The sequence below is a fragment of the Panthera leo genome, chromosome A2 (assembly GCF_018350215.1).
Source record: "Panthera leo isolate Ple1 chromosome A2, P.leo_Ple1_pat1.1, whole genome shotgun sequence".
NCBI classification, from domain to species: domain Eukaryota; kingdom Metazoa; phylum Chordata; class Mammalia; order Carnivora; family Felidae; genus Panthera; species Panthera leo.
In genome coordinates, this window is record NC_056680.1 from 8,134,978 (window position 1) to 8,159,590 (window position 24,613).

General features: G+C 52.2%; 3 protein-coding genes across 8 annotated transcripts in view; 2 read left to right on the forward strand and 1 right to left on the reverse strand.

The window, feature by feature from the left end:
- Positions 1 to 410, forward strand: part of DNM2 (dynamin 2) — an 89,339-nt gene extending 88,929 nt beyond the window's left edge. For both annotated transcript variants that reach the window (XM_042928429.1, XM_042928431.1), the window contains exon 21: positions 22 to 410. In XM_042928429.1, the coding sequence (XP_042784363.1) occupies positions 22 to 61 (40 nt within the window). In that variant the 3' untranslated portion in view covers positions 62 to 410. The remainder of the gene's footprint in view (positions 1 to 21) is intronic.
- On the reverse strand, positions 327 to 3,164 carry TMED1 (transmembrane p24 trafficking protein 1). Of its 2 annotated transcripts, none has more exons than XM_042928438.1 (4): positions 2,890 to 3,164; positions 2,121 to 2,218; positions 1,795 to 1,978; positions 327 to 1,205 (listed from the first exon to the last, which is right to left on the reverse strand). In XM_042928438.1, the coding sequence occupies exons 1-4, from the start codon at positions 3,070 to 3,072 to the stop codon at positions 987 to 989; spliced, it is 684 nt and encodes a 227-aa protein (XP_042784372.1). In that variant the 5' UTR covers positions 3,073 to 3,164; the 3' UTR covers positions 327 to 986. The 2 variants fall into 2 exon arrangements, with proteins under 2 accessions (XP_042784372.1, XP_042784373.1); XM_042928439.1 differs by lacking the exon at positions 2,890 to 3,164 and adding an exon at positions 2,333 to 2,535.
- Positions 3,165 to 3,456: 292 nt separating this feature from the next.
- On the forward strand, positions 3,457 to 23,747 carry CA2H19orf38 (chromosome A2 C19orf38 homolog). Of its 4 annotated transcripts, XM_042928435.1 has the most exons (9): positions 3,457 to 3,786; positions 7,966 to 8,093; positions 11,144 to 11,244; positions 12,350 to 12,652; positions 14,888 to 14,980; positions 15,884 to 15,911; positions 16,878 to 16,921; positions 18,102 to 18,139; positions 23,138 to 23,747. In XM_042928435.1, exons 3-9 carry the CDS (start codon positions 11,214 to 11,216, stop codon positions 23,282 to 23,284), a joined length of 684 nt encoding a protein of 227 aa, XP_042784369.1. In that variant the 5' UTR covers positions 3,457 to 3,786; positions 7,966 to 8,093; positions 11,144 to 11,213; the 3' UTR covers positions 23,285 to 23,747. The 4 variants fall into 4 exon arrangements, with proteins under 4 accessions (XP_042784369.1, XP_042784370.1, XP_042784371.1 ...); XM_042928436.1 differs by lacking the exon at positions 7,966 to 8,093; XM_042928437.1 differs by lacking the exons at positions 3,457 to 3,786; positions 7,966 to 8,093 and adding an exon at positions 22,298 to 22,404 and having other exon boundaries at positions 10,969 to 11,244; positions 23,138 to 23,225.
- The last annotated feature ends 866 nt before the right edge of the window (positions 23,748 to 24,613 follow it).

Sequence of the window (24,613 nt, forward strand, 5' to 3'; positions counted from 1 at the left end):
TGATTTTTCTCTTGTGCCCAGGCGACCACCTCCATCGGCTCCCGCCCGACCTTTCTTCTGAACTTCGTGGGAGACCCCTCCCGCCTGCCTGGTTTGCCCCCTTGGGGCCAGGTCTGTCCCAGCTGGTGTCCCTGAGCCCCAATCACCAGGCTCTGTGATTTTCTGACCATAATTTATTGACTTCAGTGCCCAGGCCAGACCACCCTTTGTTCCGTGAGGCTCCTGTGCAAGGTTTGGCTGGGCCACCCCTCAGCTCTGCCCGGGGCCCTCGCAGAGAGAGCAGCAGGGGCGGGTGGTCTCGCAGTCTCCACTCCTCGAGTTCTGTTACCAGACCTCACCATGAGCCTCCCCCCTGCACTGGGCTGAGGGGCTGGGCTCCTTCTCGCAATAAAGTGACTGTCCTGGCAAGAGCACTGTTGTCTCCTTCCCAGCCCCTGGTGTCAGCGAGTCGCCCCCAGCCCAGAGCCACCCCCAGCAGCAGCAGGAACAGGCCTCTGGTGGGGTGATGGGGAGACCAAGGAAGGCACGGGGCCCTACAAACAGCAAGCCCCCTCCCACCACAACCTGGTTCAGAAGGCCAGTAGGGAAGGGAAGGGAGAGTTTGCTTCCCGGGCCCCATCCCACACCTAGTGCCAGTGCAGTGCTGGAAGACTCAGGCTAAGGCACACACATTTACAGCAGGGGACGCGGAGACGAGCCACAACACCCAAGGGTTGCATTCAAATGCTGCGATGCCCCCGTCCGTGCACCATTTCCAGGAGAGCAGGTACAGCCACTGAGCTGCCCCTCCCGGAGGGCCCAGGTCCGTCAGCCAAGCCAACAAGTGTTTCTTGCCTGGCCCCTCCAAGGGAGAGGACACTTGAGGGCCACACCTCTGGCCCTGACTGTATAGCCTCCCCTCCCGAAGGAAACTCAGTTGGGGAAGGGACCCCCATGTCTCACACACGTGTACCCTGCTGCCCTTTTCCCCGTTCTTCCTTCCGGGGCTACGTAGGCACAGGGCGCTTGTCTTGGAACAAGCGCTTGAGCGTGCAGACCTGTAGCACGGCCACCAGCAGCAGCACGGCCACGTTCACAGCAGACCAGAAGTTGACCCGCTCCAGGTTGCCTTCCTGCAGGTTGCGGTCACGTGCCTCAAAGGCCCGCAGTAGCGTCAGCATCTGGATGCTACGCTCCAACCGGGTCTTCATGGTCTCGATGGATTCCTGTGGGGCAGAGAGAGGGACAGGGTCAGGCCTCCGCCTCTCAGGGAGCAGAGACCAATAAAACCAGGGGGAATGGGGTGAGCTAAGATCACAGACTCTGTGGCCAGGCTGCCGTGAGTCTTAAATCTGCTCTCTGTACCGAGTGGCTATGTGACCTTGAGCAAGCTAATTGGCCTCTCTGGGCCTCTGTTCCCTCCGAATTGCTGTGAGAGTTACATGCCTAAATAAGTGAAAAAAATGTACTTAGTAGTAGTCAACAGCACAGTTGCTAAAGCCAGACTGCCCGGGTTCAAATCCTCGCTTTGCCAGTTGCTAGCTGCGTGGCCTTAGCCATCCTGTGTCTCAGTTAGAATGGGGCATTGAGAACACACTACCTACTTCATGTGGAGATTTCATGAGATATTTAAGCCCTCCTACACCTAGAAATGTATTATTTTAACTGTGAGCTGCTATTAACATAATTAAGGTGGGGGCACCAGGGAGGCTGGGTCAGGCGAATGCGGACCCCAGCCTCTGTGGAAGAACGGGAGCGCGGCTGCCCAAAAGCCGGAAATGTGGGATGAGTGGCCCCAGTTGAGTCTGAGCGCACCTTAATGTCTCCCATCTTGACATCCAGCATCTCCTCGGGCTCCACGGCCTCTGCCCAGCCTTCAACCTCCTCGTCGTCCTGCAGGCTGTCAAAAATGAGTTCAAAGAACACCAGCTTCTCTGAGATTGTGCTGAAGGAGTTGTCAAAGCACAGCTTGTAGTCCCCGGCCTCCGTGGGCTCCACTCTGGAAGAAAGACACACAGATACACGTGACCCTGAGTGGCCCACCAGCTGGACCTTGAGAGGCAGGGAAGGTGGTAACCTGAGGCCACTGGGGAGGGGCAGGGCTGAAACCGAACCCAGGCAGACAGTGGGACTGAACTCACGTGTGCACCCCATCTGCCTTGCGGGACTCGCTGACCAGCAGCACGCCCTGAGGGCTCTCCAGCGTGAAATCCACGTCCAGTCCAGCACCTCCGATCACCTGGGAGGGCAGGTAAGAGAGGGTGGAGGGCTAGGGGTAGGCCAAGAGCAGCTGCCAGGGAAAGCCAGACCCATACAGATCACCAGAAGGCTACCTAAGCCCTGACATCTACACCTGTGACCTGGTGCTGCCCGACCTGTCCCAGGTAGACCTTAGCCTTGGCTCTGTCTTCATTGATATGACCGCTTTGGGTCTGGCTCTTTCATCTGGTCACGCCCGCGTCGTAAATCCTTGATCGACGTTTACCTGGCCGCACACCAAATGAGGGGGCAGGGCCCAGCTTTCCTTAACCCAACCCCTGAAAAATCCTATTGCTGACCACGCCCTTTCTTGTGGCGCGTCTTGGTCACACCCACCGACTCCGGCCATCGCAAACTTGGCCACGCCCACTCGGGAGGTTCCCGCCCCGTGAAAGGCTCCCCGTTATAACCTATGGCCCCGCCCCTTCAGGGTGTCTCACTCTAGCGCCGCCTCCTGCCATTATTCCCACCCCCTTCGCTCTACACGCCGTCTCCACCAGCTCCGGCTCGCCCTCCCTAGCTCCGCCCCCGCGCTCTTACGCACGGGCTCCTCCCCCTTCCCTCTAACGCATGCCTCGCTTCAGCTGCCTGGCCACGCCCCCTCACCCAGGCTCCGCTTGTTCGCTGGCTCCCCAACCTGGGACCCTCTACCTGGTACTCAGTCTCGAGGCTTGCGTTGGCAGGCGCTGACTGGTAGAAACACTGTTTCCTCCCCGCAGGCAGCAGGAACGTGAACTCGCCGTCCTGGATCGGCGGTGGCCCTGCCCCTCCCACCCCCACCGGCGGCAGTAGTAGCCACAGTGCCAAGGCTAGGGCCGCTCCGGCCGCCATCATCCGGGTCACCCTCCGGTCTGCTAAGAGGTCGTGGTTCCTTTAAGGGCTAGTCCTGCCCCTTCTGCTACTCGGCGGAGCTCATTGGCAGCCCCTCCGTGAAACCAGCAAAGAGAAAAATGAAGGGCCCCTTGAGCGCTTAGCTGCCCGAATGAGTGCCCCATGTGCCTAACAACGCTCGATCATCTGGAGGTTTTTTTTTTTTTTTTTCTCCTGAGTGACCTCCGGCTGTAGTCTCAACCGATGATGGGAAAAAAAAAAAAATGACAAAAATAAGTACCATGATGGTGCATCTTCCTCAGGCAAAAGTTAAGACAACTAAGTCGGAGGTGGGCCGGGACCTTCTAAGGCCCCTCCCTGAAGTTTTCCCAGAGTAAGCTGCGCGCTACCACCGTTGAGCGAACCTGTCTGGGTGGAATGGGCCTGTACGCGATCCGTAGGGCTCAAGTATAAAATGATCCCCCTGGGCCAGGAAGAGCTTTTAGTGTTGATGTGGGCTCTGTGTTGTCTGTAGAGTCTCACCCTTTATTCCTTAGACCTGTCGCTTTGTCAGTTTCCTCGTCTGTAGTTGGAGTGATGGAACGACCACCCCATAGGGCGGCTGTGAGAGTTGAGATGGAACCCTTGGGCTAGCGCTCATTTTTCCTGGCCTAGAGCCAGTACAGGGGCCTAGCCCTCCCTACACACCAACGGTCTCAAACTGTGGGGGACCAGCAGGTAAATAGAGTAACTGAAGTGGCTCAGGGTAAGAAAAACGACAGCCAGATTGCTTGAAAGTTAGAAGAGGGTGTGGGCCTGGGAGCCACGAAGGCTAGTTCCAACCACCCCCGACCCTTGGCTTGAAGACATCACCGTGCGGGGCCTCTGTATCCTCATCCATAAGATGGGGGTGATACTCGTCCTATCTCACTGGGCTGTTGAAGATTAAAAAATGAGAGAATGCTTGTTTAGCGCTTAGCACGGTATAGGCCCTCGGTAAATATTATCTGTTACCTTCCAGGCTTATTGCCCACCTCTTCTCCCCGTTTGGCTTAGAGTGTTTGGAGGCGACCTGCCTCTGGGAAGCCGACAGATAAGCAGAGTCACTGTAGAAACGGACTCTGATTGATGATTCTATCTAGCATTAAAAAAAAAAAAAGTTTAGATGGAAATGTTGAGTCTTTAAAGACAGGCCTCGGAGTGGTTGGCGTTTGGTGACAATTACTCTTCAAATACAGCTGATGGCTGTCCTCTCGGGCTTTTGGAGAACTTGGGGAAGTAACACCACTTGGTTACGTCAAAGATCATGGACAGTCAGTGTTAGTTATTTCTTTTCACTTCCCCAATTGTCTGTCATTCAGACTCGCTGCTTGGACGTTTTGAAGTAGTTGTGGAGAATGGGTGATTTTTTTTTTTTTTTTAAGTTTATTTACTTATTTTGAGAGAGAGAATGCGAGCAGGGGAGGGGCAAAGAGAGGGAGAGAGAGAATCCCGAGCAGGCTCTGTGCTGTCGGCACAGAGCCCAATGGGGGGCTCAATCCCACCTGAGCCAAAATCAAGAGTCAGATGCTCAGCTGACTGAGCCACCCAGGCACCCCTAAAATTAATGATTTTAAAGTGAGTAATTCAGTGGCATTTATTACATTCACAATGTTGTGCAACTGCCACTTTTATCTACTTTCAAAACACTTTCATCAGCCAGAAAATAAACCCTGTACCCGCTAAGCCTGTACGTCATCCACTCCCCGCCCCCCCCCCCCCCCCCCCCCCCCCCATCAGCTCTGGCAACTATCAACCTGCCTCTATGAATTTGCCAATTCTGGATGCTTCATGTAAGTGAAATATGTGACCATTTGTGTCTGGCTTCTTTCACTTAGCATAATGGAGGTTCCTCCTCCTAGCATGAATATTTAATTCATTTTAATGGCTGAATAATAGTCCATTGTATGGATATACATTTATCCATTCAACCATTGATGGGCATTGGGGTTGCTCCCATCTTTTGGACATTGTGAATAGTGCTGCTATGAGTATGTGTATGTGTATTTGTTTGAGAATCTATTTTTAATTCTTTAGGGTATACACCTAGGAATGGAATTGCTGGGTCATATATAACTTTTTTTTTTTTTTTTTTTAAGCAGAGGCTGAGACAAGGATTCAGGCACACATGCTTTAATTTCTTTTAATGTTTATTTATTTGAGAGAGAGGAGTCGGGGAGTGGCAGAGAGAGGGAGACACAGAATCTGAAGCAGGCTCCAGGGTCTAAGCTGTCAGCACAGAGCCTGATGCAGGGCTCGAACCCATGAACCACGAGATCATAACCGAAGTCGGTCATTTCATCAACTGAGCCACCCAGGCGCCACTCTATGTTGAACTTTTTGAGGAACTCCCAGACTGTTTTCCACAGTGGCTGCCCCATTTTGTATTCCCACCAACCATGTATGAGGGTTCCAATTTCTCCACATCCTCATCAACACTTGCTATTTTCTATTTTATTTGCATTATAGCCATCCTAATGGGTGTGAAGTGGAATCTCATGGTGGTTCTGATTTGCATTTCCTTGATGTTGGGCATCTTTTCAGGTGCTTCTTGGCCATTTGTATCTCTTGGGGAAATGTCTGTTCAAGTCCTTTGCCAGTTTTAAAATTGCGTTGTCTTTTTGTAGTTGAGTTACAAGAGTTATTTATATATTCTAGAGAGCAAGCAGAAGAAAGAAAAACAAAAACTTCCCCGGATTTATTTTGGGGCACTCCCTCAATGCTTTTTCAGGCATTTACAACTCTGCCTTGGCCTTCACTTCCTGTTTGTGCTGAGCCTAGAGATGAGCCAGAAAGCTTAGTCTTCTCCAGTCTTTTCTGAGCACTTCTGCCCTGGGCATGCACATTGCTTTCTCAATCCCCCAGGATATATGGGTGCTTCTGAATGTCCGAACTACCCAGAGAAATGCTCACCCCAGCTTTTTCTCCTAGCTTGTGGCACGCCTATTGTGAAAATCTAATAAAAGGAAACCTCCTTTAAAATGGAGTCAGGAGGGGAGCCTGGGTGGCTCAGTTGGTTAAGCGCCCAACTTAGGCTCAGGTGATGATCCCACTGTTCGTGGGTTCAAGCCCCGCATTGGGCTCTGTCTGCACTGACAGCTCGGAACCCACTTTAGATCCTCTGTCTCCCTCTCTGCTCTGCCGCCACTCATGCCCTCCCTCTCTCAAAAAGAAACAGAAAAAAACTTTTTAGATGGAATCAGGACAGAAGGGCTAATGCTCACACCCTACCACTCATTGTTCATTGCAGACCTGACAGGAAGAGAGAAACCTTGCAAATTGATAGTTTCCTACCTGATTTTACTACCTCCTGGTAACAGCCCAGCCAATGAGACACTGTCACCACTCAACCAATGAAACATCGCTACACTTCCAACTCCCAGTTTAATCCAATGGACCTCTTGTTCATAACAGCCTTCCTGACTCCCCCCTTTCCTCTATAAAAGAGTGTTCCTCTTCTTCGTTCTCCAGACCTGTCCATGCTTTTGCTTCAGCTTGCTTGTCCTTAGTTGCAACTCTGTGCTTTTCCTGAATAAACCCATTTTTGCTAGTAAAACCGTTGGTTAATGTCGTCCCCAGTGACAACATTTTGCCCCAGGTGGCTGTGGGTTTTCTCCTTTGCCTTACACTATTTTCCAGGAATGCATTCTGAGTTCAACAGACAAAGCGCCTTGAGTCTGTCCCACAGGTAGCCCTCAGACATGTTAGAACGGACAAACACAATACTGCCAACCTCAGAGACCCAGGTACTGGAGCCCCATACTGGGAACATGGGCTGCTGTCCTCAAGACCTCCACCATGCTGGGAAGGAGCTGAGGGCAGGGTGGGGAAAACACCACGGAGCTTTCCTCCCATGTTCAAGGTTCCTTTTCATTTTGATTCAGTGTTCACTTGGTTGGCATAAACCTTTGGCTGTTTTCCAAAGTTCAGATAAAGTTGATTGTGACTGTGTTTGCTCAGTTTGTCAAAGCTTCTGCGCAGGGACGGGCCCTCGGAGCTACCAACTCCGCAACTTCTGCCGACACCTGGGGCCTGAATGGGTGACTCTTGTGTCCTTCGACTGAGCAAAAACTCTCCCCTGTCCAAGTACTTAACAAATATTTGCTGAGTGCCTACACTGTGAATAAAACAGACTCTGTCCATGTGCTCATGAAGCTGCCATCCCAGTGTAGGAGCCAGCTCAAACAAGCTCAGCACTCAGACGCCTTCAGGTAGTTACAGGCGTTAAAGAGTAAATGCTAGGTGGTAGATGGATGGCTCATTTCACCTGGGTGGAGTCAGGGAAGGCTTCTCAGAGGAGGTGGCACTGAATCTCAGATTTGAAGTCGAAGGGAGAGGAGGCAAGTGGAGAGAACAAGAACAGTGCCCTGAGGTGGGAAGGTACTCCGAGGGCTCAAGGGGCAGCAAGGAAGTGGAGTGGAGGGAGGGGAGTAGTCAGAAAAGTGATGGGAGCAGCTGTGCAGGCCACATATATAGGGTCCCTCTTCCCTTGTAGCACTGGCCCCGTAGTCAGCCTGGGGCTCTTACAACCATAGGGAGTTTGCAAACTAGCTTCTGGAGGCTACGGATCCCCCGAAATTATAACCAAAAGATTCTGAGAGTGTGTGCTGGGCAGTCTTTGTGTCCCCCACCCCCACCCCAGGGCCGTTCTCCACCCTTTCCTGGCCTGCTCTGGAGGCTGATCTCTACACACCGGGTCAACTTAGCTGCCTTTCCCTCTCACATCCAGTTGGGGTTGGCTCTGGCAGGAGATCTGAGGGCCGGAGGAGAGGAAGGTGTAGGTGTACATATTCTGGCTCCCACCCTGTTGGTCTGCATGCTCTACCAAAGCCCACGACTCCAGCCCTCTCCAAGTTCCACAAGTACCTTCCTCCCTAGCAACTTCAGGCCTGAGCTGGTAACAGCTTCCTGACCCTGGAGAGTCAGCCTCCCTTGCTGATTTCCCTTCACTCTGCCCATGACTCCTCAGTTGTACCTCTTATGGCTGCTATCTGTGACTAATACAGGTAAGTGTGTCTGTTTTTCTGAATTCAGAATTCTAGGTTATAGATTCGTGCACCACGTTAAATGCTCCCAGGATGGAGTCCTTAACATTCATCCAAGGACTTTAACATATATTATTCCCTTCACCTAGAGTGTCCTTCCCTTGTCTCCTTCTCAGGCTTTTGCAGTCAGATAACACCTCCTCCCAGAAGCCCTCCCTGAACCTGCTGAAGCCAGGTTAGGAGCGCCCCCTTGGTGATTGCCTCCATTATAGCACTTCCTCAACTGGACTCTCATTGTCTGCTTGTCTGACTCTCTAACCAAACTCTGAGCATCCTGAGGGCAGGAGATTTTTTTTATTCCTCATGGTGTCCCTGGAACTTAGCAAAGTTCTGAGCCCTTGATGAAACACACTAAACAACTGGTAGAATAGATAAGACAGGAATCTCTCTTAACTCTGTTTCCTACACGCCCAGGATAGAGCAATAAAAATAGACTAAATGAATATTTTTTGGCTTTCAGGTCAGACAATCAAGAAATAATTGTGGTTCAGGGGTACCTGGGTGGCTCAGTCAGTTAAGTGTCCAACTTTGGCTTAGGTCATGATCTCACAGTTCATGAGTTCAAGCCCCACATAGGGCTCTGCACTGACAGCTCAGAGCCTGGAAGCTGCTTCATATTCTGTGTCTCCCTCGCTCTCTGCCCCTCCCCCACTCACACTCTGTCTCTCTGTCTCTCTGTCTCTCCAAAATAAATAAACATAGAGAAAGAAAGAAAGAGGAGAAAGAAAGAAAGAAAGAAAGAAAGAAAGAAAGAAAGAAGAAAGAAAAGAAAGAAAGAAAGGAGAAAGAAAGAAAGAGAAAAAGAAAGAAAGAAAGAGAAGAAAAAGAAAGAGTGAGTTGTGGTTTACTGTGTGCCAAGCACTGGGGTAAGCATTGTGAAACCACAAGAGGCACCACAGACCCATCCCTGCACCATGGAAGGGAAGAGAGGAAGGAAGAGAGCTGGATGAATTCAATAAATTCAAGCATGTTTTGTAAACCACCGTAACCTAATTTAATGGTATTTACAGAATATTATACCAAAACCCTGCAGAATGTACTTTCATTTCAAGTGCGTATAGAATGTAGATTGAGATATGCTGGGCCATTAAACAAAGAATCAATAAATATCAAGGGACTGAAATTATATGGAGTGTGTCCTCTGACCACAAAGGAATTAAATTAAAAATCACTAACAGTAAGCTATCTCAAATGTTTGGAAGTTGACACATTTCTAAATAATGTGTGGGCCATAGAAAAAATTCACAAGTGAAATAAAATATTTCTACTTAAGCACAATATGTCAGAGTGTTTGGGATGCAGTTAAAGCAGTACATAGAGGGAAATATATAGCTTTAAACGCTTATACACGAAGATAAAGTTTTAAAATCAATGTTCTAAACTTCCATCTTAAGAACCTGTGAAAAGAAGAGCCAATGAAACACAAGGTAAATAGAAGAAAGAAAAATAAAAAGACAAAAAGCAATGAAATCAAAAACAGAAAATAGAGAAAAACAATGAAGCCCAAAGCTAATACTTTGAAAAGATTAATAAAACTGATTAACCCCTAGCAAGACTAATCAAGAAAAAAAGAGAAACAGCACATTACCATTGAAAGAAGGAACATCACTACAGACCCTACAGACATTAAAAGTGTAATAAGGGAATACAAACAGTCTTATACGGATAAGTTCTACAACTTAGATGAAATAGACAAATTCCTTGAAAATATAACATGCCAAGTTTAATAAAAGAACATCACAATGCACTGTAGTATAATTCAGCAAGGAAATTTTTCTAAGTCCAGAGAGATCTGGAAAGATTTCTCAGAAGTGATATTTAAGCTGAGACCTGAAACAGAAGTGGAATTTTACCGGGTTTCCCACCTCCCCCCAGACAATTTATTAATTTTTTCAAGTTTATTTATTCTTGAGAGAGAGTGAGAGAGAGACTGTGAGAGGGGGAGGGGCAGAGAGAGAGGGAGATACAGAATCCAAAGCAGGCTCCAGGCTCTGAGTTGTCAGCACAGAGCCTGAAGCGGGACCCGAACCCACGAACCACGAGATCATGATCTGAGCCAAAGTCAGACACTTAACCGACTGAGCCACCCAGGTGCCCCAGAATTTTACCAAGTTAATAGAATTGTGTCCCAGGAAGGAGAGACAGCATGTACAAAGGTCCTGACATTGGAATGAGTTTTGTGTATCCAAATAGAAAAGTCCACAGTAATGACCCTTTTTGTTGTTCAGTGAACATATGCTTACATCCTTCCCTGGGGTAAACCTCCAGGTAGACCCGCTTGACCTGAACAGAAATGTTTAGAGAGACCAAAGCAAACTTACTGGTAAGACAGACATTTGGAAGTTTCTGGGCTGGAAACAGGAGGCAATTTATTCTGTAAACTGTAACACTTCCTCATTTTGGAGCCAGGGTTCCCTCTCACCTGGCTGGTGACGAGCCTGTGGCCTCAAACTGGGAGCACTCATGTCTCTAGGCATTGCACTTCATACCATGAGTTCCTTGGATCTAATACCTGCTACTCTTAGCCCCATTCTCCAGAGCAGTGAACTGAGACCTCAAAGAAGGGCCGCATCTTGCCTGAGGTCACAGAGACCAAACACTAACCACTGTGCTTTACCAACTTCCCCCAAATATACATTTCAGCTTTGGAACTGGTTGGGCTGAGGTTTGTGTTTTGGGCATAGGTTTCCCAAATAGCCCATGGTCCTTGCCCTTCCTCTTCAGGAGGAGAAAACACACACACGTACACACATGTACACACACACACACACACACACACACACACACACACACCTCTGACCATCTTAGCCATTTGTCCCTCCTCCCATCTCTGCAGAACAGTGGCCACCAAGGTGCAGAGCAGTGCCAGGATCTGATGTGCATCCGTGGAAGGGGCGGGGAGAGGAGAGAGTCCCTTTCAGTAGCCAACTGTGTGTGTGCAACTTCCTGCCAGTGAGGAAACATTCGTTCAAATCAGCCCTGGTTCTCCTTTCCCTGCTCTGGCCTCACAGGAGGAGTTGGCAGTGAGCTGTGGGCTGCACTGGCCTCAGCCAGATTTCCTGGCCAAGCTCAGGAGGAGAGATGCCCTGGACTGTCCTGTTCTTTGCAGCCGGTGAGCCTGATGTCCCCTGTGCCACCCCCGCCCCCCGCTCCCGCCACCCTTGCCCACCTGACTCTGCTCTGGGGGCAGGAAGCCGCACAGGGCTGCCTTCTCCAGGTGCCGGAGGAGGCTGAGCCCTGACAGATCTGCCCCAGGGCTTTGGAAACACCCCAGGAGCATGGCTTTCTCTTAACGGGCTCCTCATCAACCCCCCCCCATCAAGGATATCAGAAATCCCACCCCACCGGGGACAGCAGTGCCCACGCCCCATGACTCAGCCCCACTTGGTTTCTACAGGCTGCTACCTCCGTGGCTGGGGCACCAAGAGGATCCGCTGGGGGGTGGGGGAGTAGCTGGGCAAAGGTCCGGAGACTGGACAATGTAGATCTCACTTGAGCTAGACACTCTGCTCAGGAGCCTGGGGGCAGCTGGGGAGACACTGGTCCCTCCTACAGGAAACTGTACCCCGAAAACCCCGATTCCTCACCACAGCCTGGGAAACAGGAGAAACCCTCTGCCTTCTGTTCCTCCTGTTCTTTCCCCCGTTCATCCCCTCCAGCCACCCTGGCTTCTCAGAGAACCCCACACCTTTTCCATTGTCCCAGCATGTGCCTGTGTTCCTCCCTCTGCCTGGAATGCTCTCCCCCAGCTCTTCCTGTGTCACCTCTTCAAGGAAGCCCTCCATGGCTGCTCCAACCAAGGCAGCCTTCCCATTATCCTGTCTGGGGCGCGCACAGTGTTTCTTGCATCTTTGAGAACATCAGCCCCCCCCGAGGCAGGCATGTCCAGCTGTCTATGTTTCGCCGCTCTGTCCCCGGCCCCTGAAACAGGGCCTGACATACAGTGAGTGTCGTTGATCGAAGCACCGAGGGTATAATTGCATTGCTATGCGGGAACCACTGCTGTCATAATAAAATGACTCAGCAACAGTGACCGTCCCCCCCAACCAGGTGCTAGTACCCAAGCCCCTGAACACAGCAGCGGAGTGGGATGACTAGCCTCAGGTAGTAAATACAAACCAAGGCCCAGAGCAGGTCAGCCACTTGCCCAAGGCCACGGAGCCAGATGGGCCTCTGCTCTCACCACTCACCCTGTGTCCTTTTTTTCTGCATTCCAGGCTCCTTGGCCATCCCAGCACCATCCATCCTGCTGGTGCCCCCACACCCCAGCAGCCAAGAGGACCCCATCCACATCGCCTGTGTAGCCCCCGGGGGCTTCCCAGGGGCAAATTTCACGCTGTACCGCGGCAGGCAGGTGGTACAGCTCCTGCAGGCCCCCGCGGACCAGCTGAGGGTCACCTTCAACTTGACCGGCGGAGGCAGGGAGGCTCCGGGGGGCACGTTTCACTGCCAGTACGAGGTTCTAGGTGAACAGCCGCAGCTGTCCGACCTCAGTGACACTGTGAGTGTCTCCTTCCCAGGTAAGGCCCTCCAGCGGGCCCCTCACTGCCTGGGGCTCCATTCTCTCACCGCTGAGCCTTTGCTTATGCTGTTCCCTCTGCCTCGTGGGACAAGCCAGGCCTCCGGCTTGCCAGCGCTCACCCACCTTTCCTTGGTCAGTCCTCAGTCATCCCACGCGATGCGTCCTGCCATTCTCCCCATGTTGCAGATGGGGAAACTGAGGCATCAGAGATGCCTTTGATAGTGGAGCTCACCCAAGTCACACGGCTAGCGGGCAGCGGAGCTGGGGTTCCGTTGGCTCCGATATCTAGGCGTTAACACCTCCACACTCTGCTTCACCCTCCCCTCCTGGCCACGTAACATTTTTGAGCACCTTCAGAGCACCAGGCGCTGGCGAAACAAAATCCCTACCCTCTCACAGCTGACATCCCGAGGGGATGCAGACAGACGATAACCAAGGAGTCCAATATATAGTCAGTGTGCCAGCAGGAGACAAATAAAGTGGCAGGGATGAAATACAGCCTGGTAAGGGGTGTCATTTTATTTTACTTTATTTTATTAGAGAGAGAGGGAGTGTGTGTATGCATGAGTAGGGGAGGGGCAGAGCGAAGGGGAGAGAGAGAGAGAGAGAAATGAGAGAATCCCAAGCAGGCTCCACGTTCAGCACAGAGCCTGATGCAGGGCTCGAACCCACGACCCTGGGATCATGACCTGAGTGGAAATCAAGAGATGGACACTCAAGCAAAGGAGCCACCCAGGTGCCCCAAGGGTGTCATTTTAAATACAGAGAGCGGCCAAGGAAAGCCTCTCTGAGGACCTGAATGAGGGGTCAGCCATGTGGGTAGCTGGGGCAAAAGGGTCCCAGCCAGTGGGAGCAGACTGTGCAAAGGCCCTGAGGCCGGAACACGCCTGGTGTGATTGAGGAACACAGAGGCCCTCTGTAGGGCTGAAGCATGGCGGGCGAAGAGGAAAGTCGGGGGACAAGAGAGCAGGGAGGTGGCAAGGAGGATCATGCTACACCTTTGGCTGCATTAAGGACTTTGGCTTTTCGTCTCAGTGAGACAGAAGCCCTGGGAAGGCTGATATTTTTCTGTGGTCTTTTCAGGACAGGGGGCTGGGTGTGGGCTCCAGATCAAGGACGGAGCAGGAGGGAGGGAGGAGCCTCCAGGTAAAGCCTTTGCATCACCATCAATCAGAACATTCCAGCTGCAAAGAGAACTTTGTTGCTAGCAGAGGCCCCCACTTAAAAGAGAACTTTGTTGCCTCCAGAAGGCCTAGTCACTGAGGTGACAGAACAGTCTGGGCCTTTGAGCTCCACTATCAAAGGCCCCCTTCTCTCACCTTGAGCCTGTGGTCTCAGAGTGGGGAGGTGACAACATCCCTCCTGCCCCAAATGAATGAATGAACAAGGACTAACAGTGTGAGAATACCAAGCATGTGTCTCTCCTTCCCCTTCCTGGCTTAGCTCCTGATCTCCATGGGGATCAGGTCATCTCCTCCTGTCTCCCCTGAGAGATCTCCTCTCTCCAGGGAGGGGCAGCCAAATCCCTTTCAGAGAAGTAAACTCTGAAGCTGGGGCTTCATGCTTTTGTGGCTGATTTCTGCATGGACCTCAGGGTCCACCATGGGGCTGGGGGTGGATGTCATCTGACCCCCTGGTACCCAGCTGAAGCCAGCAGGACCCTCAGGCTGCAAGTCACTGGAAACTTGACTCAAACCGGTTTCAGAAACAAAAGAGAATGTGCTGGTTTGGTGAGCTGAAGTCGGTATGCAGTTTTGGCTTCAGGCATGGCTGGATCCAGGTGCTCATAAAGAAGTCAGGAATCAAGTGCCACCTCTCCGTTCAGCTTTCTCCTATATCTTATTCTTAGGCAGGACCTCTCCTTCATGGTGTCAAAATGTGCCTAGAGGATCCAGATGTATATCCTACCAGCTTTGTAATTCTGGCCAAAAGAGTAACCCTCTCTTCCCAGTAGCCTAGCCAAAGTCTCAGAATTAGCTCTCATTAGCTCAGCTTTGGCCACATGCCCATCCCCGAACTAATCACCATGGCTGGGGGTGGGGGAATATGCTAATTCACCAGCACGGAGGTTTGCTAGATCCCCAGTCCAGCTACACCAGCGTCAAATGGTTGGGCAGGACGGTGGGGGGAGGGCTGGATCCCCACATGTAATCTGGAGAAATGACAGGTGTCCCACCTTCACCCTCGCGACCCCGTAACCTGCCCCCTCTCTCTTTTTCTCGTGTTCCTCTAGTGCCCACTTGGATATTGGCACTCTCCTTGAGTCTGGCTGGAGTTCTCCTTCTCCTTGCTGGGCTGGTGACCATTGCCGTGGTGGTCAGGAGAGGTAAGAGCAGGCAGAGAAAGCATGGCCCACCAGCTGCCAGCGTGCAACCCCTGAACATGTAAATGTTCCCATTTCTTAGAAGTATGGAGGCACACGGCCGGGGAGGTCTCACTCCAAAACTTAGCCATGAAGAATCCTCCAGAATGCAATGCAATGTTGGGGGGGGGGCAGGGGAAATTGACACACACACACACACACACACACACATTAAAGTTCACTTATTTATTTTGAGAGAGAGAAAGAGTGGGAGTGGGTGGCAAGGAGGGGCAGAGAAAGGGGGAGAGAGAGAATCCCCAGCAGTCTCCATGCTGTCAGCGCAGAGCCCGATGCGAGGCCCAATCTCGCAAATGGTGGGATCATGACCTGAGCTGAAATCAAGAGCTGGTCTCTTAATGGACCGAGCCACCCAGGGGTCCCGATAGATATATTTCAATTATAAAATACATATAACATAAAGTTTAACATCTTAACCCTTTATAAGTGTGCACTTCAGCAACATCAAGGACACTCACTTTGTTATGAGACCATCACCGAGGTCCAACTCCCAAACTTCGTCATCTGCCCAAACTGCAACTCTGTCGTTCCCTTTAAACACTAACTCTCCTTTCCTCCTCCCTTAGCTCTTGTCAAGCCCTGAGATTGACATTTAACACAACAACAACAACAATTTTACATGCTTGTTTGAAGTTTTTACCCGCACACATTACTTATGTCAGGGGCGGGGGGTTGCTGTAACTCTCCTGTTGAGGGGCACGTTGACAGAGGAGAAGGCAAGTTTGGGTCACAAACGTATGAGGGGGCCTTGGGATTCTTGTGTGTGTGTGTGTGTGTGTGTGTGTTTGCAAGCAGGATCCAACCATGACCAAAATCTAGTAAATGCTTGTGTGTTTTTTTTGTCCCCAGTGAAAGTAAAAAAAATGCAGAAGAAAAGGTGAGACCATCATCTCTGGAGACCTTCAGAGGGTGGTTTGGGGGAAATGCATACCAAAGGGTTGGGGGGGGCGTATAGTGCAGAAATTCCTGTGGGGTGTTAAGGACTCTGAGGCATGGCTGGGTTCTGGGGACAGAAGGGGACTTCCCTGGCTGGGTAGGAGCCCCATTCCACACAGCGCCCTCTGGTGGGAGGGCCGCTTAATAGGAACGGGGGCCATTTACAAAGTACGTGGGGTATGCAGGGCCCTCCGCTAGGACACTGCAGCTAGAGCCCGCAATAGCTCCCAGCCGCAGAGGAAGCTGGCTTTTTTTTTTTAAGTTTATTTATTAATTTTGAGAGAGCACGCACACGCGCACATGTGAGCTGGGGAGGGGCAGAAGGAGAGGGAGAGAGAGAATCCCAAGCAGGCTCTGCACTGTCAGTGCACAGCCCGACATAGGGCCCGAACTCATGAACCACGAGATCATGACCCGAGCTGAGGTGGTGCTCAACGGACTGAGCCAGCCAGGTGCCCCCAAATAGCCCCATTTTATAGACAAGGAGACTGAGGCTCAGGACTGAGACTGGGTCACACAGGGAGCAAGTGGCTGAGACTTCCTCACATCCCTTAACCAGTGCTGGGGGAGGGGAGTGGCACCCCCTGGGGCTCTGCTGTGCCCAACTTGCAACCTGTAGGCAGTGGCCCTGGTTCCTGGGCTTTCAGGATGTCCCAACTGGCCCCAGCCTCAGTTTCTCCTCTCTGCGAGAGGGGTGCCCCCTCCCCGCCCCGGCTGCCTAGTGGCATAGAGCTAGCGGCAGCCCCAGGGATCGAATCCCGACTTCACCTGGCAGGGGGGCTCCTACAAGAGAATTTCCATCTGAGGGGACTTAGGGAGGATGCAAAGGAAGGTGTGGAGCGAAGGCCAAGTGTGGAGCCAGGGGCTTCCGGGAACAAACCTCACTCCCTCCCAAATCCCTTTGCAGAGAGCGAGAATCCTGCTGGGCCCAGATCAACTTCGCCACCACAGGTCTGTACCTTCTTACCCCGATCTCCTGCTGGGTCAGGGTCACCCCTTCAAAGCTCTATCAGACCTCATTACTTGCTCCTGAACCTCTTCCGCGGCTGCTCACTTCCCTTAGGGTCAAGAACACACCCTCCCCTGCCCGCAACCCCCCCCCCCCCCCCCCCCCCCCCCCCCCAGGTTCCAACCTTCTCTCTTTGCCTCGTCCTCATTCTGTGGTCGTCCTGACTTCTGCCTACAACATACTTCCTCCCTCCGGTCTTAAAGGCCACCTTCTCCGGGGAGCCCTCCCTGACTCCTAGACAGGGTCTGGGCTGTCTACTTACATTGCCTCCAGCACCCTATGATTCTTCTTACCCCTCAGGAAAAACACAGGTAATCACTGCCTGCTGTGTATGTAATACTCGCCTCCACCGCTGGACGCTCAGTTCCACGGGGGACGGACGGCGTCTGTCCACCGGGGCATGCTGGGCGCTTTGACCATGCCTGGCACTGCCCTTAAATGGAGCCCCCCTTGTGACCCAGAACGTGTCATTCCGAAGGCTTCCACCAGGGGGCGAGAGGCAGCCAGTTTGTGCTCTGCGAGGCTCAGGAAGGGCTCCCTCGCGGAGAAATTCCATCCGCTACTTCTTTCACTCTCCAGCACATTTATTGAGCCCCTACTAGGTGCTAACGTTGGGGGGGGGGGGGGCGTCCCTCAATGACCAAGACAGACGACCTTTGCCCACAAGCCCATACTCCAGTGGGAAAACAGTCGATGGCATGTGGGACCCTGTCTGGGGTGAGGAGGGTGGTCCCGGGCGTGGGGAAATGAGTTGTAAGCAGAGACCGGCAGGTTCAGAGTAGCTGGGTGAAGGGCAGGCGATTGGAGGAGCCCCCGGGGCGGGGGAGGAGCTGAGAGGTGCTCTGTAAAGTGGGAGTCGAGAGGAGAAACCCATTTATCAGAGGGCAGCGAGGGGCCCCTGGGGGAGGGCTCCAAGCGGAAAAAGGACACCGTTCAGTTTGCGGCTGGGAATGGTTCACGCTGCGGAATGGGCTGGAAGGGACCAAAGCATGCTGGGAGGCGGATCCCAAGCCCTTCATCTCGGTGGACTTGAGGCCTGTGTTCTTAGGGGGAGGGCCCCCGGAGGGCGGTGAGCAGGGATTTTAAACTGGCCCCTGGTTTTCCTTTCTCTTTCTATTTTAGATATGACCTTTGACAATTCCCTGTTTGCCATCTCTACGGTAAGTCATTTCATTTCTTGGTTCTGGTTTTCTGCTGACCGTCCTAACCTTAGGAAGGCCTCCGCCAGGCCGGGTCGACTAGATGTCTCGGAGCTTCAGGGGTCCTGGGAAAGGCCTAGAATCACTGAGCAGGGTTTTGTTTGTGAGCCAAGAGTTGGCTCTGATAAATCCCAGGGGATTGCAGGCAGCCACGTCCAGGCCTTGTGGGACAAAGGGCAGGATTCCCCCCGGGCTGGAGCACTGGGACAAGAACGGCACAAGGCTTCTAATTCTTCAGCGCTTCCTAATTTCTATGGGCGGAGATAGACGATGCCACGCGGGGGTAAGAGTGAGAGGGAAGCTCACTTCTCACTTAGGAGCCCCAGGAAGCCTCAGAGACCGGCGACAAGCAGGGGGTAGCTATGGAAGATTGCTTCAGGCTCCGGACACGTGGTTGGCACGGTCCAGGATAACTGGAGCGGAGCCAAGTGAGGAGTCGAGGGGCGCCCCGCGGAGAACTTTGACTTTTTGCCCCAAAGTGAGGTGGGAGCCATGGAGGGTTCAGAGCAGAAGGAGGTGACCGAGACAGGTGCTCACAGGCGCCTTCTGGCGGCTGCAGGGAGGACAGACTTGGGGGGTGTGGACGCGCCGGAACGCGGAGGGGTGCGGGGATGCAGGTGGGGGGCGGGGACCAGAGAGAGGCGACTGTGCAGGTCCAGACAAGCTAAGTGGTAGGTGGCTTGGTCCCGCGTGCTGGCAGCAGAGGTGGGAGAAGCGCACAGATACAGGGCGGTAGATTCAGGGGACAGGAATTCAGGGGGCAGGAAACACGGCGCTGACTTCGGATGGGATGGTGGGCGGAGGGAGCAGGAGGAGGGAGGCGTGGGGGAGTCCTGAGGCGCAGTAGGTTTGGAGGGACGAGAGACAGGCTAGGCCACCGGGCGATGCCCAAGGGCAGACGGAGACGGGACTCTGGAGTTCCGGAGAGAGGAGCGTGGACATTTCAACTGGCCCCCCCAGTCACAGGCGGCAGTCGCTGGTGTTCGAATGTGACAAGGAAAGGGAAGGGCCAGTTCAGCCCCGGTCTCAGCTCCCGGAGCAGCTCCTGTGCTGTTAAGAAACAGCCGGCAGCCAGGGAAGTTCTAAAACTTTCTGGGAGAAGCCACGTGGCTCAAGGCACCATCCTGGTGATTTTTCCTTTTTCCTTTTATAAAAAAAAGACATTTACATGGCGCCTGGGTGGCTCAGCCAGTTAAGTGTCCGACTTACAGCTCAGGTCATGATCTCACGGGTCACGGGTTCGAGCCCCGCGTCGGGCTCTGTGCTGAACAGCTCGGAGCCCTGGAGCCTGCTTCAGCTTCTGTGCCTCCCTCTCTCTGTGCCCCTCCCCTGCTTGTGCTCTGTCTCTCTTTCTCAAAAATAATAAACAAATTAAATAAAAAGACATTTACAATGAAACAAGTGGAAACAGATGAAGACAAGGAGAAAAGTTTAAAAAGTATCTTAGTCCTGGGGCGCCTGGCTGGCTCAGTGGAGTGGGCCAAGCGTCTGATTTCATGATGTCAACTGCTCACGAGTTCCAGCCATGCTTGGGGCTCTCCGCTGTCCTTCCAGGACCGGCTTCAGATCCTCCCTCTCCCTCATTCTGCCCCTCCCCCGTCTCAAAACTAACTAAACACTAAAAACATAAAAATGTTTTAAAAATAAATAAATAGTATCTTAGACTGGCTGGCTCAGTAGTGCATGTGACTGTTGATTTCAGGGCTGTGAATTCAAGCCCCACATGGGGTGTGCAGCCTACTTAAAAAAAAAATAAAAAGAAAAGAAAAAGTATTTTAGTTCTTGTGACTCTATAGGTTGTTTTTTTTTTTTTAATTAAAATTGGGGGGGGGGGCGGTGACTGGGTGGCTCAGTCAGTTAAGTGTCTGATTTGATTGCAGCTCAGGTCATGATCTCACGGTTCGTGAGTTTGAGCCCCGAGTTGGGCTCCGGGATGGTAGTGTGGAGCCTGTTTGGGATTCTCTCTCTTGCAAAACAAATAATCTTAAAAAATGGGGGGCTTGGCTCAGTCAGTTAGGGTTCTACCTTCGGCTCAGGTCATGATCTCACAGCTTGTGAGTTTGAGCCCCTTGTCGGGCTCTGTGTTGACAGCTCGGAGCCTGGAGCCTGTTTCAGATTCTGTGTCTCCCTCTCTCTCTGCCCCTCCCCCACTTGTGCTCTGTCTCTCTGTGTCTCTCAGAAATAAATAAATGTAAAAAAAAAAAAAAAAAAACACATTAGAAAAAAATTGGGGCGTGCACCTGCCTGGCTCAGTCAGCACAGCATGTGATTCTTAATCTCAGGGTCGTGAGTTCAAGCCCCACACTGGGCATGGAGCCTACTTTAAAAATACATATTTTTAAATCATGAAATTTATCCATATGTCAAAATTATATATATAGTAAAGTATCCTTCTGTTACTAACCCCTGCCCACCCACTGGTCTCCTCCACACATACAGGTAACCACCATTAGTAGCTTCTTTGTGTACATGTAAGGAAAGGTGAAAATGGGCCATTTACATCCTCACCCTTTCTCTTTCTTTTCTTTTCTTTTTTTTAAGTTTATTTATTTTGGGACAGAGAGAGAGAGTATGAGCAGGGGAGGGGCAGAGAGAGAGAGAGAGAGAGAGAGAGGGAGACACAGAATCCGAAGCAGGCTCCAGGCTCTGAGCCATCAGCACAGAGCCCGATGCGGGACTCGAACCCGTGAACCATGAGATCACGCCCTGAGCCGAAGTCGGACACCTAACTGCCTGAGCCACCCAGGTGCCCCAATTTTAACCATTTTTAAATGTTTATTTCTTTTGAGAGAGAGGGAGAGAAAGGGGGAGGGGCAGAGGGAGAGGGAGACAGAAGATCCGGAGCAGGCTCTGAGCTGACAGCAGAGAGCCCGATGCAGGGCTTGAACCCGTGAACTGTGAGATCATGACCTGAACTGAGGTTGGAAGCTTGACAGACTGAGCAACTCAGGCACCCCGTACCGTGTTAACCATTTTTTAAGTGTCCAGTTCAGTGGCATTAAGTACATTCATTGTGTGCAGCCCTCCCCACTGTCCATCTCCAGGACTTTGTCTTGCAAAAGTGAAACGCCCCCCCCCCCCCCACTGTACACTAATTTCTCATTCTTAACAAATCCCAGCCCCCAGCAGCCACCACTCTGCTTTCTGTCTCTGTGGGTTTCCGTATCCTGGACACTTTATGTAGAAATGATGCCATATAGTGTTCATCCTGTTGTGTCTGGCTTATTTCACTGAGCACAATGCCTTCAAGTTTCATTCACGTTGTAACATGTGTCAGAATTGTATTCTTGTTAAAGGCTGAATAATATTCCATTGCATGTATATAGCACATTTTGTTTCTTTGTTCATCTGTTGAGGGACACTTGGGTTGTTTCTGCCTTTTGGCTACTGTGAATTGTGCTGCTATGAACATGGGTGTGCAAATATCGGTTTGAGTCCCTGATTTCAATTCTAGTTTCTTTCGGAAGCATGAGAAGCTGTGCTGTTGGCTGCAATAAAAATAAAGCAGCTAACAGTTCTCCAGCCAGCTTGTATTGGGTTACCATACCGAAGGGTTAATGTTCACTTTATAATACCCTATGAAGTGGAGTTCACATTTTTTCCCCAAATGTTGATTTTGAGAGAGAGAGAGAGAGAGAGAGAGAGAGAGAGAGAGAGAGAGAGAGAGAGAGACAAAGTGGGGGAGGGGCAGAGGGAGGGGGAGACAGAGGATCCAAAGCAGGCTCTGCACTGACAGCAGAGAGCCCAATGCAGGGCTGGAACTCACGAACCATGTGATTATGATCTGAGCCAAGTTCGAACGCTTAACTGACTAAGCCACCCAGGTGTCCCAGGAGTTGACATTTAAAAAAAATGTTTATTTATTTATTTATTTATTTATTGACAGAGAGAGAGAGAGAGAGAGAGAGAGAGCGAGAGAGAGAGTGAGCACAAGCCAGGGAGGGACATAGAGAGAGAGGGAGATACAGAATCAGAAGCAGGCTCCAGGCTCTGAGCTGTCAGTGCAGACAGACATGGGGCTCAAACCCACAAACCACAAGATCATGACCTGAGCCAAAGTCAGACGCTCAACTGACTGAGCCACCCAGGCGCCCCTGACATTTTTTCTTTTTTTAATAGACAAGAACATTGAAGCTAATTATGGGCCTTAATGGGGTCATCCAGCTAGGCAGGTGCAGGACTGGGATGGAACCCCAGCCAGCTCTCACCTACCAAGTTTGGTTTTAGTAAGTTCATCTATTCTTTTTTTTTTTTTTTTAATTTGTATGTTTATTGATTTATTTAGAGAGAGACAGAGACTGCGTGAGTGGGGGAGAGGCAGCGAGAGAGGGAGAGAATCCCAAGCAGGTTCTGCGCTGCCAGCACAGAGCCCAATGCGGGGCTCAAACCCATGAACCGTGAGATCATGACCTGAGCCGAAGCCAAGAGTCAGCCCCAGTTCATCTCTTCTTGGCTGGCATTTGGGGCAGGAGCCTCCCAGGCGGAGGAAAGGACAGACTTCTGAGGAAGGTTTTGTGGGAGCCCAGGCAGGAGGGGAGGAGATGACGGTAACAGTTTTGTTCACTTAACAGTTGGTACTTGCCACGTGCCAGGCACTCTGTCTCTTTAATCCCTTTATGTTTTGTAGCAACTCTAGGAGGGGCGTATGAGCGTTCTTCCCATTGCGTAGAAGGAAAAAGTGAGGCACAGAGGGGTCAGGTTCCTCCACTGACGTCAGACTTCTAGGCCAGGGCGGAGCTGGGGTTTGAACCCAGGCTGTCCCATTCCCTACCCAGCCTACAGGAAGTCAGGAGGACAGAAGGCAGGATCTGGGTCCTAAAGCTGTGGGTGTGTGCGAGGGTGGGGGTGTGTGAAATGGGACCTGAGGAACTGGGGGAGTCTCAGTCTCAGAATGTAGGGAGACCCGAGATCCGGAAACCCCAAATCACACTCTTCTCTGTTTTTCCTCCATGGACAAAGAAAATGAATCCAGAAGATCCAGCCACGCTGGATGCTTGCTCGGGCTCCGTCGAGACACCTGGCAACTTCGGGCCCCGGAAAAGGCCCACTTCCACATCTTCCTCGCCCGAGCCCCCCGAATTCAGCACTTTCCGGGCCTGCCAGTGAGGCTGAGGATCGGGGGCCCCTCTGTGTCTGTGCACTCTGCATTCAGCCCCCTCTCTTGAGGGCCTGAGGTCGCTCTAGCTACTTTGGGGTTTCTGGCTGCTGCTTTCTCAGGGAATTGAATAGAGGAGACCAAGAGAATCCTTGGCCTTGGGACCTTCCTCGACAGAGGAGCAGGAGTGACAGAGGGGTCGCCCACATTGTCCTGGAAGCTGGACAGAAAGTGGGAGCACTCTTTGGATTCTACCCAGGAAGGAGATGTTAGGATCCCTGTGGCTCTCAGCTGGGCCATAAGAGGTCTGAATTCTCTGCACACCCTTCCAGTTTCCTCCTCCTCCTGCGGCGTCTGACTCGACCAGCCCAACTGGGTTTTTGGAGCATAGGGTACCTGGGGGTATGTTCTGTATGTCTGTCCTACTGGCATGCCTAAGTTATTAATTATAACACGTGTTGAGCTGTTCCCAAAGTCTCTGTGGAGTGTAATCCTTCAAGCCCAGGATCTCTGGGTCTAATCACTGGATGCCTAGCGGGAGGGGAGCAGTACCCAAATGCATCAGGCTGTCAAGGTATATGGTGAGGCCCCTGGGGGTACAGGAAGGGGCCAGTGTCATGCGGGGTCTTTGCTACTAAAGTCCTTGCATTGGTGAGTACAGGGAGTGGAATGATGGGGGCATTGATGAGGAGGTCCAGAGAACTGTGGGAGCTGCAGAAGGTGAGAAAGCCACCACAAGCCTTTTGGGACCCTCCAGAAGAGAATGGAGCCCTGGAGCAAGGGGGGTCTTGGAAGATAGATGTGTGTGCGTGTGCGTTTATGTTGTGTGTGTCCCTGTGAAAAGGGGCACTTGATCCTGCTTTGCTGGATTCGTTGGCTAGTCAGCGCTGGGGGGAAGGGAGGGGCTTAAGGGAGGGACCCAGAAGGAGGGATTCAAGAATTTTTTGTGGGGGAAGAGATGGCCAAGGATGGAAGAGGAGGGTGCTAGGGGAAGCGGGCGACGATGGGGAAGAGACTGCTGGGAGAAGGGACCTTTCCGCAGATTCAGGATGAGGGCGGAAGCGGAGTCCCACCTCAAACTGATTTTCCCTTCTGGAAAGCGGGGTGGGGGGGTGGGGCCACAGGCTGGGGGGCGTGCCCAGGAGCCTGGCCCCGCCCCTGCTCCGGCCCTCCTTGTGAGCGGAGAGCCTCACAAAGCCACATCCGGGGTGGGGGGGAGCAGGACCGGTATAGGGGAGGGGCCTCGTCGTACCGGCACCCCGCCCCCCGCGTGCCTCCTCACAAAGCCGGGCTGGGCCAGGGGGCGGAGCTCGGCCGCAGAGGCGTGTCGTAGCGGAAGG

Coding starts and splice junctions, on each gene's coding strand:
- TMED1 (XM_042928438.1), bottom strand. CDS start 3,072: ATGATGGCGGCCGGAGCGGCCCTAGCCTTGGCACTGTGGCTACTACTG. Junction 2,219..2,889: donor GCCTCGAGACTGAGTACCAG/GTAGAGGGTCCC, acceptor CTGCCCTCCCAG/GTGATCGGAGGTGCTGGACT. Junction 1,979..2,120: donor AAGGCAGATGGGGTGCACAC/GTGAGTTCAGTC, acceptor TCTTTCTTCCAG/AGTGGAGCCCACGGAGGCCG.
- CA2H19orf38 (XM_042928435.1), top strand. CDS start 11,214: ATGCCCTGGACTGTCCTGTTCTTTGCAGCCG. Junction 11,245..12,349: donor TGTCCTGTTCTTTGCAGCCG/GTGAGCCTGATG, acceptor TCTGCATTCCAG/GCTCCTTGGCCATCCCAGCA. Junction 12,653..14,887: donor TGTGAGTGTCTCCTTCCCAG/GTAAGGCCCTCC, acceptor GTGTTCCTCTAG/TGCCCACTTGGATATTGGCA.